The sequence below is a fragment of the Elephas maximus genome, chromosome 13, assembly GCF_024166365.1.
Source record: "Elephas maximus indicus isolate mEleMax1 chromosome 13, mEleMax1 primary haplotype, whole genome shotgun sequence".
Taxonomy (NCBI): domain Eukaryota; kingdom Metazoa; phylum Chordata; class Mammalia; order Proboscidea; family Elephantidae; genus Elephas; species Elephas maximus.
In genome coordinates this window covers 49,316,142-49,334,426 of record NC_064831.1, presented here as the reverse complement: position 1 = coordinate 49,334,426, position 18,285 = coordinate 49,316,142, and the positions used below count along the sequence as shown (strand labels likewise).

General features: G+C 42.2%; 1 protein-coding gene across 2 annotated transcripts in view; it reads left to right on the top strand.

The window, feature by feature from the left end:
* The window catches only part of MYO1E (myosin IE), a 211,114-nt gene that overhangs the window by 111,578 nt on the left and 81,251 nt on the right, over nucleotides 1-18,285 (top strand). For both annotated transcript variants that reach the window (XM_049905947.1, XM_049905948.1), the window contains exons 5-9: nucleotides 535-622; nucleotides 5,273-5,362; nucleotides 9,873-10,004; nucleotides 13,049-13,183; nucleotides 14,742-14,874. In XM_049905947.1, coding sequence (XP_049761904.1) covers nucleotides 535-622; nucleotides 5,273-5,362; nucleotides 9,873-10,004; nucleotides 13,049-13,183; nucleotides 14,742-14,874 — 578 coding nt within the window. The remainder of the gene's footprint in view (nucleotides 1-534; nucleotides 623-5,272; nucleotides 5,363-9,872; nucleotides 10,005-13,048; nucleotides 13,184-14,741; nucleotides 14,875-18,285) is intronic.

The window sequence follows — 18,285 nt, the reverse complement described above, 5'->3', positions numbered from 1 at the left end:
AACAATGTACTGAAAGTCTCCCGTAATTTCTACCTTGACCCAAACCTCTGCTAATATTTTGTGGTAGTTGTTTCCAGTTTTTTTGTTTGTTTTTTCTTGGTACTCTTTTTGGGGGAGGTTTAAACATTTTTTTGGAACCATGTTTTATATACAATGTATAGCAGACTTATTTTACTTAACGTTATTTCATATGCTTTTTTTTTGTTTCTAGTTTTCATAAGACATTTGTAATTTCCGCATAATATTCTATCCTCTGATATTTTAAACTTTTCCTCATCACTTTCCCTCTTAATGAGCGTTTAGAATCCATAAATATATATTAAGGTGATAATTACCAAGACTGGTCCACACCATGTTAATGTTGATTATATAAGTGATTTAGGTACCCTAATTCTGATTTGATTCACCTTTTCAACATTTTTTACTGAATTCCTTTCTGCCTGTTTTCTTTTTTCCTTTCGGTCTATATTTTTGGGAAGAGAGGGCTGGTCATGATCCACTTCATTGGTGGGTATTTGTGTTTTTTTCCCCCAGTGGTGAAAGTGGTGCTGGAAAGACAGTAGCTGCCAAGTACATCATGAGTTATGTCTCCAGAGTGTCTGGAGGAGGCCCCAAAGTTCAGGTGAGTTGGTGATGGCTCATTTTGAGACCCTGAGCCATGTGAAACCTAAGAGTTCCATTTGCTGTTTAAAAAATAATTTTTCCTCCATACAATAGGTATTGATTCTATAACCAAGAAACTTGAAATCTGCAAAGAAATTGTATAAGATTGTGATGCCCAATATATAATGAGTTCCTACAAATCAATAAGAAGGTCAGCAGTCCAAAAGGAAAATAAACAAAGGCCATGAAAGACAGCTCATAGAAAAGGAAATGAAAATGACTCATAAGACATGAAAATATGCTCACTCTCACTGGTAATAAAGAAATACAAATTAAAACTACACCAAAATAGTAAAAATACCATCTTTTACCTATCAACTTGGCCAAAATCTTACAGTGTTTTATATACTCTGTGGGTGAGAATGTAGGGACAAAAGTCACTCCCATACATTGCTGATAGGAGCAAGAACTGGAACACTTTTATGAAGGGCATTTTAGCTAAATCTGTCAAATTTATATACATACACACTTTGACTCAGCAATTCTGCTTAAGGAAATTTATCCTTTAGATATACTCAAATGTGTGAAAGATGGTACATATGTAGTTATTTGATGTGGTGTTTTTGGAATTTGCAAAAGAGTAGAAATAATTTAAATGTCCATTAACAGTCAGCTGATGAGATAATTTCTGGTTCCATCATATAATGGTACGTTAACCAGCCACTAAAAATGAGGCTTCATGTATTGATACGGAATGATTCCAAGATATTTCAATAATTGGAAAATGTATGGTGCAGAACATTGTGTGTGATGTGTTACTGCTTGAGGAAAAAAGAGAGCATGTGCATGTTGTTTTTGTTTGGATATGTATGACATCTCTGCAAGGATACACAGAAAACTAATAACAATGTTGCCTTTAAGGGGGGATGCTGGAAGGCTGGGAGAAGGGCATAGTCTCTCTGCATACCCTTTTGGACCTTTCATGGTTGGAACTATGTGACTGAATTACCAATTTAAGAAATAAATAAGAATTATAAAATAGAGAAAAAAAAGAGAGTAAAAGTCAGACAAAGAAAGCAAGGTAAAGAAGGAACAGAAAAGACAGAGAACAGAGGGAAGGAGAGAAACATTAGGGAAGCCAGAAGACCCAGAGAATGAAGACAGTAGAGAAAGGAGGGTAATATGAGTAGATTCGAGAGGACAGCATGATGGGTGGCATAGATATGGCTTTATCTGTCTTCAGTTTCACTCATTGTTGTGGCAGAAACAGTAGCCTCAGGTATGGGTGAAGCTCCCCTCTCCAGAAAGCAATGTGTGATGGTGATGATGGGTTATGGGTCACAGGGGGCTGCCCAAACTCATAATTCCCATCACTGGCACAGACTACTGGTCATTTTTATTTGACTGGAACTCATGTACCAAGGTAGATTTCAATGTCAAATTCATGTTTTAATCAGAATCATTTAATAAGTGATGTTATTACCGTGATCAGCTGTAGACTTTTTAAAAGACACATTAAAGCTCTGTTATGGCTCTGTCTATGAATTAAATACTGCTCCATCATGTCCTGGTGGATTAGAAAGCTTAAGGAAGAGTCCCAAATTCTTTATGTGGAGCAAAAGGATCTCAGAGTGAACTTTTTTCTCTGCACAGAAGGAAGATCTAGAGCAGTACTGTTCTGTAGAAATAAATTGCAAGCCAGATACGGAATAATGTAAGCCAGATATGGAATTTGAAATTTTCTAGTAGCCACATTAAGGAGCCCTGGTGGTGCAGTAGTTAAGTGCTCAGCTGCTAACCTAAAGCTCAGCGTTTCAAACCTACCAACAGCTCTGTGGAAGAAAAGATCTGGCAATCTACTCCCATAAAGATTGTTGATGGTGTGTGCTGTTAAGTCGATTCTGACTCACAGCAACTCTACAGGACAGGGTAGAACTGTCCAGAGGCTGAAGTCATTATAGGAGCTGATCGCCAGCTCTTTCTTCTCGTGGAGTGGCTTGTGGGTTCGAACCACTGACCTTCCCTTTGGGTTAGCAGGTGAGTGCTTAACTGTTGTACCACCAGGGCTCCTCCTGTAAAGATCACAGCCTAGAAAACCCTATGGGACAGTTCCACCCTGTCATATAGGGTCACTATGAGTCAGAATCAACTTGACAACACCAAACAACAGTTGCCACATTAAAAAAAAGAGAAACAAATACAATTAATTCTAAAAATATTTTTCATTTAATCTAATATATCCAAAATACTATTTCAGCATGTTATCAAAATAAAAAATTAATGACATATTTTACTTTTTCTTGGCACTAAAACCAAAGAACCCATTGCAATTGAGTCAATTCAGACTCATAGGGACCCTATAGGACAGAGTAGAACTGCGCCATAGATTTCCAAGGCTGTAATCTTTATGTGAGCAGACTGCTACCTCTTTCTCCTGAGGAGTGGCTGGTAGCTTCCAACCACTGACCTTTTGGTTAGCAGCTGAGCACTTAACCACTGCATACCAGGGCTCCTTTTTTGGTGATATATCTTTAAAATCCAGTATTTGTCTTCCACTTACAGCACATTTCAATTGGGATTAAGCCACATTGCTGTGCTTGACAGCCATGTGTGGCTCATGGCCACCATATTGGACAGTGAGTGCAGCTCTAGAACCTAGGTTAATGAGGCTCAATCCCCTTGCTTTTCTCCAGTCATGTGACTGTACCCTAACCTTAGATGGCTGACATGAGGGCAGGAATCTAGGATGCTGTTTTGTGGGTGGGCTGTCCTTTGCCTAAAATTGCTTTCTCTTTTCGCTGACATGCTTACCACATGCCATAAAATTCTGCTGGACATCATTGATAGTTGAAAAGTAGGTATGGATTGGATGGATGGATGGATAAATGCATAAGGATTTTCAATACAAACTCAATGATTAAAGAAGGAAAGACTTTTTTAAAGAGCTGTTCCTGTTTTCTCTGTAAGAGACGCTACGTTTTTGTAAATGGTACATGTGTGTTTGGTCAGCAAAGAAAAAATATAAAGAATTAGTGAAGGTCTATACACTCAGAATTAATTTTACAAAAAAAATGAAGTTCGTATAACTCCATGAGTTTTTAAAGGAAAGTAGGCAGCTTGGTAGTGTGTTTCTAAGCTTTGAATCTGACCCCATGAAGAGATCACCCAGAATTTGCCCTTGGTGCCATTGCTAACAATGATTCCCCAGTTGGGATGGAATACCAGTAATTATTGCTCATGTCAGGTTGCCAAAGGATCACTGTGGCTGTTACATAGTTAGTAGTTAGTGCCTCAACCTATAAAGACTACCACCTAGTAGCCAGACTGCAGATATCGAATGCTGATTTTCCTCTTCCTGTTTTCCTACGAGGACAGTGATACAGAGTTCTTGGCTGGGAATTAGTCAGTAGCTAAAGAGCCCAAGCCAGAAGACTTGTTATTTCTGGAACATATGAATAATTAGAAGCACAAGGAATGACTCATTTGTTCAAAGACCTCTCCAACATCGAATTCTAACTGTTGAGCTGCCTCATGGCTGTGGTGTGTTTTGCACACTTTTCACTTTGGCACAGAAGTAGGGTGTTTGAAAACCAAATTCCTGTCCTCCAATGGGCCAGGGGAAACCCTGGTGGTGTAGTGGTTAAGTGCTACGGCTGCTAACCAAAGGGTTGGCAGTTCAAATCCACCGGGCGCTCCTTGGAAACTCTATGGGGCAGTTCTACCCTGTCCTATAGGGTCGCTATGAGTCGGAATCGACTCGACGGCACTGGGTGTGATTTTTTCTTTTTTTTAATGGGCCAAGGATTCCTTCACACAATCCAGTGTTGACCCTGGCTGCTCAGAGTATGAACATTCAAAGCAGAACCAGCAACACCAGGGAGTTGGTTAGAAGTACAGACCTCAGGCCCTGCCCAGATCTCCTAAATCAGAATCTGCATTTTAACAAGACCCCCAGGTCATTCATGCACATTAAAGTTTGAGAAGCACAAGGCTGTTTCCACAACCTTTAAAAAGAACCCATTGCCGTGGGTTCGATTTTGACTCATAGCAACCTATAGGACAGAGTAGAACTACCCTATAGGGTTTCCAAGGAGTGCCTGGTAGATTCAAACTGCCGACCTTATGGTTAGCAGCTGTAGCACTTAACCACTGCACCACCAGGGCTCTGCAACCTTTTGGGGGAGGAAAAACACTTTAATTTTCCTGGAGGCTTCAGATGACTCTCACTTGCAATAGAGACGTGAAGGTGGGGGTGGAACAGGTGAGTGGAGTAGCTGGGAATGGGTACTGATAGTAAAGACTCCATAAAGAAAAGCAAAGAGCTACCTTTCAGCTTCACTGTCTTTCCTCTGTGATCCCAGCACTTTTGGGAGCGCAGGATGAGGCTACAGCAACCAGTTTGGAAACCCAGTCCTGAAACATTTGTAGATCCATGTATGGAGCCGGATTTACTGGTGGCATTCTGGCTCCAGGGAATCTCGCATCAAGGTAAGGGATTTAGGAGACCCAAACAGGCTGAGGCCACCCAGCCAGTGGAAGAAACCTCCAGAGACACGTGGATGTGAGGCGTTTAATCTTACCATATTCAGAAACCAGGTGTTCAGGGAAAGCGGGGCTTCGATAGCGTGGTAGGTGTCCTCCCTAACTTCCGGTGTGTTTGCCCGCACAGCACGTGAAAGACATCATCCTGCAGTCCAACCCGCTGCTGGAGGCCTTCGGAAACGCCAAGACTGTCCGAAACAACAACTCCAGTCGATTTGTGAGTTTCTGCCCTGACGTGGAGAACGTCACCTGATTGATGATGTTGCTTTTCCTGATTTAAGTTGGTGTCCCAGAGGAAGTGGGGGCCTTTCACATTTCCTCAGGGGGCTCTTTTTCAGTCTTTCCCTCATGTTATAGCAATGCTGTTGGATTTCAATTTGCCCTTTGACTGAACTTATTTATGAGGGTTGAGATGCAAACAAGATGATTTTGAATGAAGTTCATAACTTGAGTTGCCTTAAGTCTAAGTTTTTTAGTGCTGCAGTAAAGAAATACCACAAAGTGGGTGACTTTAAATAAGAGAAATGTATTGTCTCACAGTTCGGGAAGGGTAGAAGTCCAGTCAGGACCATGTTGGTTCCTTCTGAGGCCTCTGAGAGAGAGATGATTCTATGCCTCTCTCCTAGCTTCTGGTGGCTTCCAGCAATCTGTGATGTTCCTTGGCTTGTGGATACATCTTCGCATGGCACCTTCTCCTTGTGTCTAGCCCTTCCTGTCCATTCTCCTCCTTTATCAAAGACTACTTAGATGGATTAGGACCCACTCCACTCCATCTTAAAGACCCTATTTTCAAATAAGGCCACATTTGCCAGTACTGCAGTTAGGACTTCAACACATCTTTTGGGGAGAAACAGTTCGATCCATAACACCATACTAAAGAAAACCAAAATTGATCAAAAGTGTCAGCTTTGGTCCTATAGGAATTTGCTTTGTGCCATGGAGAAAAGACCTTCTTTCCCAGACAAAGGTGTAGACTTGATGGGCATCCCAGGTCTTGTTATCGAGCAGTAATGATTTTGCTGTCTAGAGCCTAGTCTGTGGACACTGAAGTGATGGACACTTTGACTCCACCCTGGTCCAGTCCCTTTGAGGGAACCTTGCTCCTCTTGATCAAACAGAGTAAGCCAACTGCCTGAGCTGTCTAAAATTCACTCCCTGCCCCTCCCATCATGGCTTTGTGCATTTGTGTTGTGTATATTCATGTAACATAATAGCATCCAAAAGAGACTGAACCTAGCCTCATGGATTGCCACTTAACTGGCCCACTTACCCAAGGTAATGAAAACGTCAACTGAATGCATTGTTGTGAACACACTTTTAGACAATTTCCTGTCTGGGTGTCTCCTGAGGGGATAAACTGAAAGTCTGTCAAGGATGAATATGAATATATTCCCCTTGAAAAAACACCACATTTGCAAAGAAGCGAATGTTTACCAAGTAGCTCTGATTTGTGTATGTTTTGTGTCTTATCTCAACTATGGATTATGTCTGGCACTGAAGCATTCAAGGAGCCATCTGTAAGGCTGATTCTGGACCATTTTAAAATTAATAAATGAGAACTTTGTGGAAAAACAACTTCTTTTTAACTCTCTGTTTTGGAAAGAAGCTTCTATTTCCAAAAGATGTCTTTCTAAATTCTCGGGCAGTAATTATCAAGTTTCCTAAGTGAGCACTGGGTTTTTGGGCTGCAGGAGAAAAGGCCTGGTGATCTGCTCCTAGAAAGACTAGAGCCTAGGAAACCCTGTGGGCCAGTTCTATTGTCACGTGGGCTTGCTATGAGTTGGAATTGACTCGACGGCACCCAACAACTAGTAGAAAGATGGGGAAAATTATGAATGTGTAGTTCACACACACACTAACTCACACTTGCTTACTCACACACACTCATGCTCTCATACACACACGCTCACACACATTTACTCACAGTCACATACACACTCTCACAACCACACTTACTCTCTCACACACGCACTCACACACAGACAGTAATATCTGATGGCATCAATAGATACTTTCACTAATGAGAGAAATGCAAATTAAAAGAATGTCTCATTTTCTGTCTTTTAAGATGAACAAACATTCCAGAAAACCAAACCCGCTGCCACCGAGTCGATTCCGACTCATAGCGACCCTATAGGACAGAATAGACTGCCCAATAGAGGAGCACCTGGTGGATTTGAACTGCTGACCTCTTGGTTAGCAGCCATAGCACTTAACTGCTACACCACCAGGGTTTCCGAACGAACATTAAGGAGACTGCTAATTTCTAGGGAAAAGACACTACTGGTTGAAGACTGACACATTTCCCCAGAAGAGCAATTTGGCAATTTTTATCAAAATTCAAAATGCTTATTATCTTTTATTCAACAGTACTACTTTTAGGATAAATTATGTAAGTTTCCTATTAATAATTACTTATATAAAAAAAGTTAACCATAATTGGGCTGGACAATGGGTTGGAGAGGGATGCTGGTAAGGAGTGAGCTTCTTGGATCAGATGGACACTTGAGACTATGTTGGCATCTCCTGCCTGGAGGGGAGATGAGAGGGTGGAGGGGGTTAGAAGCTGGCAAAATGGACGTGAAAAGGGAGAATAGAGGGAGGGAACGGGCTGTCTCATTAGGGGGAGAGTAACTGGGAGTATGTAGCAAGGTGTATATAAGTTTTTGTGTGAGAGACTGACTTGATTTGTAAGCTTCCACTTAAAGCACAATAGAAATTATTTTTTTTTAAAGTTAAACATAATATATTGTTAAAGAAAAAATAGGCTACAGAACAACATATGGCCCCATTTTTGCTTTAAAATGAGCACATTCTGTAAAACATAATTACAGTGTATACAAATCAAAGTTTGAAGGTGCTGTTACAATGATTATTTAGTAGAAGAGGTGGAAGTGGCACCAGGATGGGATTATGGGTGGTTTCACTTTTAAAAATGAACGTGCAGTACTTTTATAGTCATAAAAATTCATATGTTTCCATAAAAAAGTCATATATTTCCATTTGTAAATATTTTCAAGATTAAAAAATATACAATATTTCAGAAAGACACTATTTAAAAATAATATAATGAAAACTCTGTACCTAGCACCCTACGTAAGAAATACAGCATTACCAATAGAGTCAAACATCTTCACTTAATTATGAAAATGCAACATCCTTTTCCCTTTATAGGAGCCCTGGTGGTGCAGTGGTTAAGAGCTCAGCTGCCAACCAAAAGATCGGCAGCTGGAATCCACTAGCTGCTCCTTGGAAACCCTATGGGGCAGTTCTACTCTGTCCTAAAGGTTCGCTACGAGTCGGAATCCACTCAACACTTTTTTTTTTTTTTTAATGGAGAATTGGTGGGGAGGGGAGAGTACTGAACTGCTCCCTCCAGGACATGCCAGAAGGAAAAAGTGATGAAGGGTGGTCACCATAGGAGGCACTGAAGGTCTCGTTTAGCAGGCTTTTCTTGTGAACCACTGTGATTCAGGATTGCAGTGGTTTGTGATTCTTTATGTTTTGTGCTTCTGGGTATTTGTTTTTGTTTAGGGGGAGAGTCATCAGATTAAGACAAATAGACAATTAGAAGGTGGCCTGGAATCAGATGTAACTTAACAACAGGAGCACCTCATATACTGGGTGCTGTAACTTAACAACAGGGGCACCTCATATACTGGGTGCTATAACTCAACGACAGGAGCACCTCATGTCCTGGGTGCTATAACTTAACAACAGGGGCACCTCACGTCCTGGGTGCTGTAACTAAACAACAGGGGCACCTCATGTACCAGGTGCATGTAAGTTAACAGCGGGAGCACCAAATGTCCTGGGTGCTGTAACTTAACAACGGGAGCACCTCATGTACCAGGTACTGTAGGCAGCAGGAAAACCATCCAATGAAATTTTCTTGTCCTTAATGAATTTATGATTCTAGGCACAGACTTAAGGCCCAGCAGAATTCAGCCCTGAGATATATGGGTTTTGCCAGCCTACAATTTTTTTTTAAATACCAAATGGAAATGCCTGCACATTGGGCATGGTCTCCAGTTTACCGTCCTGACCATTAAAAGTATTTAAGTTTCTGAGGAATGGAAAGAAACTATGCTCTAGTGAGAAAAAACTGTATTTACTTAAGCTGGATATCTTTTCCAACTAAATTCCTAGTTTTTATTCTCCTTTGTTCCCTACCAGCTGTAATTTAAAGGGAGTAATAATAATCACAACAAGAACAAAATTCCCACAACGAACTGGAAAGAACTTTGTTCGTAACCAGTGTTTTCATTCTAAAGAAGAATTTTCGATGCTCCAGAGGTAGAAGAAATTGATTTTGCTCAAAAGCCATGGTATCTGCCAGAAAATTGGCTTCCTCTGGAAGAGCCTGACGGGCTTCACACCTGTGATACCAGGGGCACCAGAGGATCTTCTGCCCCATTCTTTGCTTCTTCCTGGTTTAGGAATCAAGTACCTACTGGGAGGAAGTGGGCAAAAGATGTAACTTATCCTTATTTAGTCAGACTAGAACGATACACTCTCTCTCTCAATACAGAATTGTGTAATTGGACAAGAGCATGTGTTATTGTCTGAAAGGAAAAAGTGAGGAAGTCTAGACCAGAACTGGAAAGAATTCTCAATGTGTCTTTTACTAATGAATTTCCTTGAATTATATACTGTATCAAAAGCTTGTTTGGAATATCGTATTTTTGTTCACCACCCATTGAAGGAAATCCTTAACTTTTTTGCAGGGAAAATACTTTGAAATCCAGTTCAGTCCAGGTGGAGAACCAGATGGTGGAAAGATCTCCAACTTCCTTCTGGAAAAATCCAGGGTGGTGATGAGGAACCCTGGAGAGCGGAGTTTTCACATATTTTATCAGGTTTTCGTTCATGTATTTTCTTTCTGCTTCCTTGTTCCTTCTCCACATTTTAAAAAAAAAGGAATTTTTTTTTTTCTCTCAGTTGTCAGATCTAGATAATCTAGTCCAGCAAGCCAAGAAATATTTATTACTCCAGTATGTGCAAGTCAGTTTGCAAAGCAGTTATGAGACTGTCGCTTCCTTCAAGGAAAATAAGTTTTAGTTGGGGTGATAAGACCAAAAGATCCCAAACTTCAAATACTCAAAGTATTGACATAACTTTAAAACAAAGTTCTTTGCCAAATGGGAGTTCATGTGGGGAGATTTGGCTAGGATAGTGAGGAGCAGTTTTAGAGAGATACAGTTGTGGATGGTTAGGTGGAGGGGAGCTGGGTCAGGGAGGTCAGCTGACCTAAACAAAGGCCCCGGGGGTAGGAGGGGGGGAAGCCAGTCTGACCATGCCACAGCCAGTTTGCAAGGGCAGAAGCCTCCAAAAGGTGAATTGTTGGAGGAAAGACTAGAAATAAGGCTGCAACATTTAATGCCAGGTCGAAAAGTTTCATCTTAGACCCTCCAAAGCTGTGCAGAGTTTGAGGCTAGAGCAGTGTGCCAAAAAAAACCCAAACCAAACCCAGTGCCGTCGAGTCGATTCTGACTCATAGCGACCCTATAGGACAGAGTAGAACTGCCCCATAGAGTTTCCAAGGAGCGCCTGGTAGATTTGAACTGCCAACCCTTTGGTTAGCCGCCGTAGCAGTTAACCACTATGCCACCAGTTTCCAGAGCAGTGTGCAGACGCTTTTAAATTGTTTTCCAGGTTTCAGCCATCATTTGATTCAACGATTTAAAATTTTTTATTTAAATATATATAATGATACCCTAGACAGATTTTTTTATGTTTGAGTTTACATATTCGTCTTTATATATCAGGGATCCACATTAGATTTTCTTTGAAAAAAGATGTGACAGCTGTCTTTTTTTTAGTTTGAAAATAACTGAATTAGAAGAAAGTTAAATTGTGGTAGTACCTCACGTTCAATTTTTCCAAATACAGACATCTTAGATGAGGAGAAGTAATTCTTTGAGGTGGTGTCTGATGGATGAAAAATGTATGTAAATGACCAAAAGCTTCTCTGAATTCAGTAATGCTTTTAAATGTATTAACCAAAGCAACATGTACAGAAAATTGAAAAATAATTGCGTGTTACACACAGAGTATATTATTTGAGCACTAGACAGAAGTGCATGAATGTATTCTAAAACTCTGTTCAATAAAGGCAAGCTCCACACCCTTTAGGAGTCCTCTGTCCACAGATTGGAAACTTACAGAACAGACGGTGTAAAAGTGATGACCTCAGGAAGAAGACAGGGTACAAGATTCTAACATAAAAGTAATCACTGAGGCTGTGAAATAGATGGAACTCTTGTGGGAGTGAGTATGGAGCAACAAACAATGCCCACCTAGGAACTTGGAAACCGTCTACATCTATAGAATGATGAAGAAGTGAACAGCCAGTAAAACAGAGAAGCGGTCAGAGAAGATGGAAGGAAACCGGGACCCCACAGTATCAACAACACTAGGGGAAAGCTAGGACGATGAGCAAGAGGCTCAAGTGCTCAGAGTTGTTGGGCGAAAGGGATGCGGCAGGGGATTGGGGCCAAGAAAGGGCTGTTGGTTTTAGCCACTGGAGAGCAGCCAAGAGAAGAATTTCAGCGGAGCGGTGAGGGGAGAAGCCAGGATGCAGGTGGTTAAGTCGTGGTGAGGAAGTGGATTCTGTGGCTTGAAGAAGTTCAGAGAGTCACGGGAAAGCTTCTAAGGAAGGCAAAAAACAACGTGTGTTTGTTGAGAGGAGAGAGAAGGAGGAACTATGTGATGTGGGTGGAGAGGAAAGTTGTTCCTCAGGCAAAAAACAAAGGGAATGAAATGAAGGGAGCAGTAAAAAAAAAGAGTTTGAAGAGACAGGAAGAAAACTAAAGAAGTCTGATTTCATGAGGTGACCTAGAACTTCTCAGTAATGGAGATGTGGTCCCCTGTTATGGGGGAGGGGAAACCAAAATGTCATGAAAAACTTGACAAAGATGGAAGAGTGTGGCTAGATGTTGTCTCTGCTCTATTTTCCTACATACCTGTTGGGTAGGAGCCAGTGGTGAGCTGGAGCTGGCTCACATGGGCTGTGAGTACCTTCTCCCACCTCTTCCTTTAGTGACTTCTTGTTGGGAGTTGGAAGTCAGTCATGCTGGGAGTATTTACACCACAGAAATTGGCAAATGCTATAAATTTGCAGGTTTTTTTTTTTTTTTCCTTCTAACAGTTGATTATTAAACACCTTCCAGCATAGCACGGGTTGGTGCTCTTTAGGAGGGCGTTGCCCAGATGCAAGGCAGACGTCAGAATTGGAACGAAAAGTCAAGAAACAGTCATTTGCTCTGGAGGTATCAGAGTACCAGAGACCAGGGTGTAGAGCTGTTCGTTAATATGTGCTCTGCAATGAGAAGCATGGAGGAGCCAGGTCCACTTTACAAAGCCATAGGAAATTTGAACAGGAACTGAGCAATTATAACCTGGCCCGCTTTCCACTTTCTATAAGGCTTGCACGAGTATAGCAATATAGGCCAAGGGGCCTATATTGGACAAAGGCAAATTCTAAGCCTTTATCAGGGTCAAGAATCAGAATTTTCATGGATGATTTGAGGCCACTACAGGTCGGTCATGGCAACCTGGTGGCACAGCGGTTTAGAGCTCAGCTGCTAACCAAAAGATCGGCAGTTCGAATCCACCAGCTGCTCCTTGGAAACCCCATGAGGCAGTTCTACTCTGTCCTGTAGAGTCGTTATGAGTCAGAATTGAGCTGATGGCAACAGGGTTGGTATTTAGTGTTTTACAGGTAGATCGGATATTCTGAAGCTCCTTTACATTTCAAAGACTGTAACCACCCACAGTTTTAGAAAGCAGGGGTTGAATGTCTTTGTCTCTGAGGCTTGGGGCTGGTGGTAGCAGGAACTAGGAGGTAACTTTGGGAGTGCATCGTGGTCACATCATGTCATCCCATGTTCTCTTGCTTCAGCTCATTGAGGGTGCCTCTGCAGAGCAGAAACACAGCCTGGGCATCACCAGCATGGATTATTATTACTACCTGAGCCTTTCCGGGTCCTACAAGGTGGATGACATCGACGACAGGCGGGAGTTTCAGGAAACCCTGGTGAGTGCAGGCACAGGGCCAGGCGACTCAGTTGTCTGAACTGGGCATGGCCTGTGGTAGAAAAGGCAGCGAAAGTTAACAGAGCAAAGAGCAGCACAGAATTTCTACCTCATTCTGCTGTAAGCACTCCATACCCTAAAACACATATTAAATGGAAAAAAAGAAACAAAAACCATGTTGCTGTTGAGTTGATTCCCACTCATGGCAACCCCATGTTAAAAGCACCCTTAAATAACCATACGCCCAGTTGCCTAAGGACCACTTAATGATTTGAGATCTGTACAAAACACTGAGTCATCATTACCCCTCTGCAGGAGTTCTGGTAAACAGGCAAACACTATTCTGGGTGATACATTGAGCATACCTGTTGGCTGATTAGCCTACATAACTGTTGAGCTGTTTCCTTAGAAGGCAAAGCAAAGACTGTTCTTGTGGCCTAATCAGGTTTAGGAATTTTAGAACACCTTTAGCCTGTTTTTCACCCTTCTTTTTTGAGGACTTTCTAGTGACCTCTGTGCTGGACAGCTCAGAGGAAGAGCTCATGGTTCTTCACTTTCTGTGTATATCATGATACAAGTTGTAAAACTTGTTTAGATAGATGATTGAGGGGCCACAACTGGGGGAAAACAGCGAGTCAGTCTAGAATGTGCTGAAGATAGACTGGTCATCCATTTAGCCTAAAAGAAGTATGTCACCATATTAAGTCAGGTATGAGGCAGGCCCATTCCTTCTCCCGTATCCAGGTGGGAGGCCCTGAATGGGCAGTGAAGGTTCAGTTTGAGGGGAGCTGACATTTGTGCTTAAAAGGAAAGGTTGTTCAGACAGACTATGTCCTGGATGCCAGAAGTAAGATGGCATCAAGAGGCCACTGGTGTGGAAGTAGCTGTTGTTGTTAGGTGCCATCAAGTCAGTTCTGACTCATAGCGCCCCTACATACAACAGAACGAAATACTGCCCAATCCTGTGTCATTCTCACAATTGTTGTTACGCTTGAGCCCATTGTTGCAGCCACTGTGGCAATCCAAAGTTTCCGGGATTCAGACGTTTCAGCTGCTTTTAGTGAAGTTTATGAACCTCAGAATTAAGATTTTGTCATGATGCTCTATTTCCCAGAGATTTTTAACCCGGATCCTTTTACAAAAGCAATCTATGCTGAGCCTTCCCAATCAAGGGAAATATCTCTTAAGTCTAGAGTAGCTGGAAAGAGAAGGTTGTGCCCTTGGTGGGGGAAGGTTGGCCATAGGATACACAAAGGGATGAGGAGAGACTTAGAGACCTTGTAAACAGCTGCAGCTCCCCCTGAATACCCTTCCGGAAATCTCCTGCCCTTCCTCCTGGAAGGACTGCATGCTCTGCTGAGAGACAGACCACCCCACCAGCAAGGACGTTGTGCAAGAGTGCCTCGGTCACTAGTAATGATTTACGGGGACTTCCAGCTGCCTTCGCAACCTACGCCACATATAACTGCACAACGAACCTAAGCTTTGGCTTCTGTATTTTGTGTTTGTAAAGCTGGAGGCCGGCTCGTCTGGACAGTTCCATGTCTTTTCTCTTCCAGCACGCGATGAATGTGATCGGGATCTTTGCAGAGGAGCAAACACTGGTGCTGCAGATAGTGGCTGGCGTGCTGCACCTGGGCAACATCAGCTTCAAGGAGGTTGGCAATTACGCCGCAGTGGAGAGCGAGGAGTGTACGTAACTCTGGCACGTGGCTGTAGAGTGGGGGGAAATGGCTGGTTAGCCGGTTAGCTCTGCTTAGTTATCAACCAGGGTATTTTAAGAAGAGCTGAGAAGTCTTATGTGACCTACTGTGCAGGGCAGATTGGCCTCTTTTCTCCTGCCATCTCTCCCACGCCTCCGCCATAGATGATTAATGAAATCATTTCCATTTGCCATTAACTGTGGGGAAACCTGGCAAAATTTCACTTCCAGGTTTAAAAACAAGGTGATATCTTCTAGTCTCCAAATAAAAGCCTTTTTTATAACTGGTCTTTGGGGTCTAAACGAAATCCGCTGTCATCAAGTCGGTTACAACTCATGGTGACCCACGGGGTCACAGAGTAGAATTGAGCACCGTGGGGTTTTCTCGGCTGTAATCTTTTACAGAAGCAGGTCTCCAGGCCTTTCTTCTAGGGTCCCACTGGAGGGGTCCAAACCTTCAACCTTTCAGTTTTAGCTAAGAGCAAACTGTACTGCCCAGGGACCTGTGAAAGCAAGATATCAAGTATATGTAAATATGGAAAGATCACAGGTTCCCAGCTTGTTTTGTGGGTTGGGTTAGATTCAGCTTTTGAAAGAAGAGACAAATGGGCATTTGTCACGCTTCTGATCACCTTTAATGAGGAGTGTTCAGGATCCATCTGCAGTAGTCAGGACCTCAAGACTTGAGTGGTCTCATTTTTACTCCCTGGGAAGAAATCGGGGTTCTTCTGTCAGGAAGCCAGCAATCTATCACAACACTGTGGCGTGTGACGGCCTCATAGGCGTCAGATGACTTTGCAGGCTGCTTTCAGCTCACAGAACCCTCAACCACCCAGGAAAACAGTTCTCTCTTTCTCAGCATTCTTCAAGGATGATAAATTTAGATGTTTAGTAATAAATAGTGTCCCACTCATTGCTGACAATGCAGCAGGGATATTTCCATTCCAAATAAGGCTCTTTTTTATGTTTTTGTTTTACTTTCTGATAAAAGAGGGAAGTTCTGCTAACTTCTGATGCCTGTCTGATAAAGAGCAAGATGGATTTGTTTAACAGGGAAGGGGGTGGGGTGGAAAGCAATAAATATACAGGTTGTTCATAAAGTCTAGAAACATGACCTAGTAACCATAACTGTGTTCCTAGACTTTTGTATATGTTACCCTTTACACCTAATAAATGCACAAATGTGTTCAGTAGGTCGTTAATACTTCCCTTTTTAACATTGAGGGTTTGGGTTTGGTGGTGATTTCTGTGGAAGTGGACTGGATTTTTCTTGCCTTCTTGGATGTTAAAATCCTTCACTTCCTCTTTATGCTTGAGCACAAAGACATGACACTGAAACTGTAAGCATTCCGCCCTAAGTTTGAGCCAAGAAGCGGTTCGTTTGACGCTGGTGTTTGGAGGAAGTAGCCTCCTCAGCCAGCTGGGTGAGACCCAGCGTTAGCAACTGATCATGAAATTTCCTGACAGAAAATGGTGGAGGGATGGAGGTCAGAAAAGACTGTACTTGGAGCCAAAGAGGTCTAGCAAAGAAACGTGTTCCCCCTCCCAATAGTTTCCCTCTGTGGATTTTGGTTTTTGTTCAGGTGGTAATACACTGACATGGTTCAAAACAGGTATGCAGTCTGAGTTCTTCCTTCTACCCCTTTACCAGTCAATTTTTTCCCCTCGCCAGAGACAAGCCAGGTTCTATATTGCTATAATCTTCACATGGACAGTTCGGTGACATTGTTCATTGTGTTGTTGAACCATCACCATTAACTGTTCCCAAATATTTCCAGCACCCCTAACAGAAGCTCAGTGTCCCCTAAAGATTCTTTCCAAATTCATGTATTTTTGAGAAGTCAAACAAACCACAGCTTAGGTGTGTATGTACCTTCATCATAAATATAGCGCAGTAGCGTAGCTTTAGAAACAAGTCTTGCTTAAAAAATATTAAATACCAAATCAGCCTAATTTTGTTGAAGGAAAAAAAACTACTTAAGTAACAGTGCATTATAGAATTCACAATGTCCCTTCTTTCCCCTGTCACTAATGGATTAGAAAGCGCAGAACCTCCACACCAAAGACAGGTCATCCATGTTTACTTTTTCATTTCTTTTAAATTTGTAAAACTGGAATTTTGTTTTATTGCATGTTTTATCTACTTTGATTTAAATGGAAGAAATTAAATCCAGCTTTGCTACACATTTTAAAGCAGTAATGGAAATTGATCTTCATTATGAAAATATGCTGAAACATGACTTTCTAGCAGGTTCTTCTATGTTTTATATAACTGTAATTAACTATACCAGAGTACCTCAGCATTTTTAAATTAGCCCATCCTTCCTCCCTCTTGTACCTCCCCACAGCCTCTAAGCTTTCCTACTGATGCTCTGATCCAGCCTCACTAACACACACAACCTCATGGACAGTCACAGCTGAAGGAAGTCAATAGGAACAGCCCTCCGATTTCAGCACCAGGGCAGCCACTGGTGAAAATAGGAGGCCATGAAAGCTTGTACTTGGAAAAACAGAGCAAGCACTGGATTTCCTCTTTAGCCTTCTTAGCTGTTTCCAATAACTTGTGACTAATTCTCAGACAAGTTCATGCCTTGTTTTTGGAGTGAACTATACCCTCGTTGGACACCCTGGTGGTGTAGTGGTTAAGTGCTACAGCTGCTAACCAAAGGGTCGGCAGTTCAAATCCGCCAGGTGCTCCTTGGAAACTCTATGGGGCAGTTCTACTCTGTCCCATAGGGTCGCTATGAGTCAGAATCGACTCGACGGCACTGGGTTGGGTTTGGTTTTTTTGGTTTATACCCTCGTTGTGTAGTAGTGAAGTGCTACGGCTGCTAACCAAAAGGTTAGCAGTTAGAATCCACCAGACACTCCTTGGAAACTCTGTGGGGCAGTTCTACTCTGTCCTATAGGGTTGGTATGTGTCGGAATCAACTCGACAGCAGTGGGTTTGGGTTTGTTTGTTTTGGTAGGGCTCTCATGAACCATGAGGGCACCTCATGAATATACTAACCACTGATGATGTATATATACACAGCATCAGGTGAGGTCTGCCTGCACCTGATTATCTACCTGGTCATGAGGATAATAATCAACATTATAGCTTCCCCTTAGAGAAAGCCTCTGATCTGTCAGCTACCTTGGTAAATGCTTTACATATATTTTCTCTTAATTCTCACAACTATCCTGAGTGTGTCCAGTCTGATTTATGCACATCAGCTGTCTTTGCCCTGGGCACAGATAGATGAGGGGAAAAACAGCCAAATCCCTACACATACACGTTCAACATTAAGACTAGCCTAGAGGAAATGGCCATTGGCAAGTTAGCGAGTATGGTTTGGTTCACATGTTCTTTGTGAAAGGAGGTGCTGCCACTAGTCAAAGCAGTTTTGTGGAATACTCAT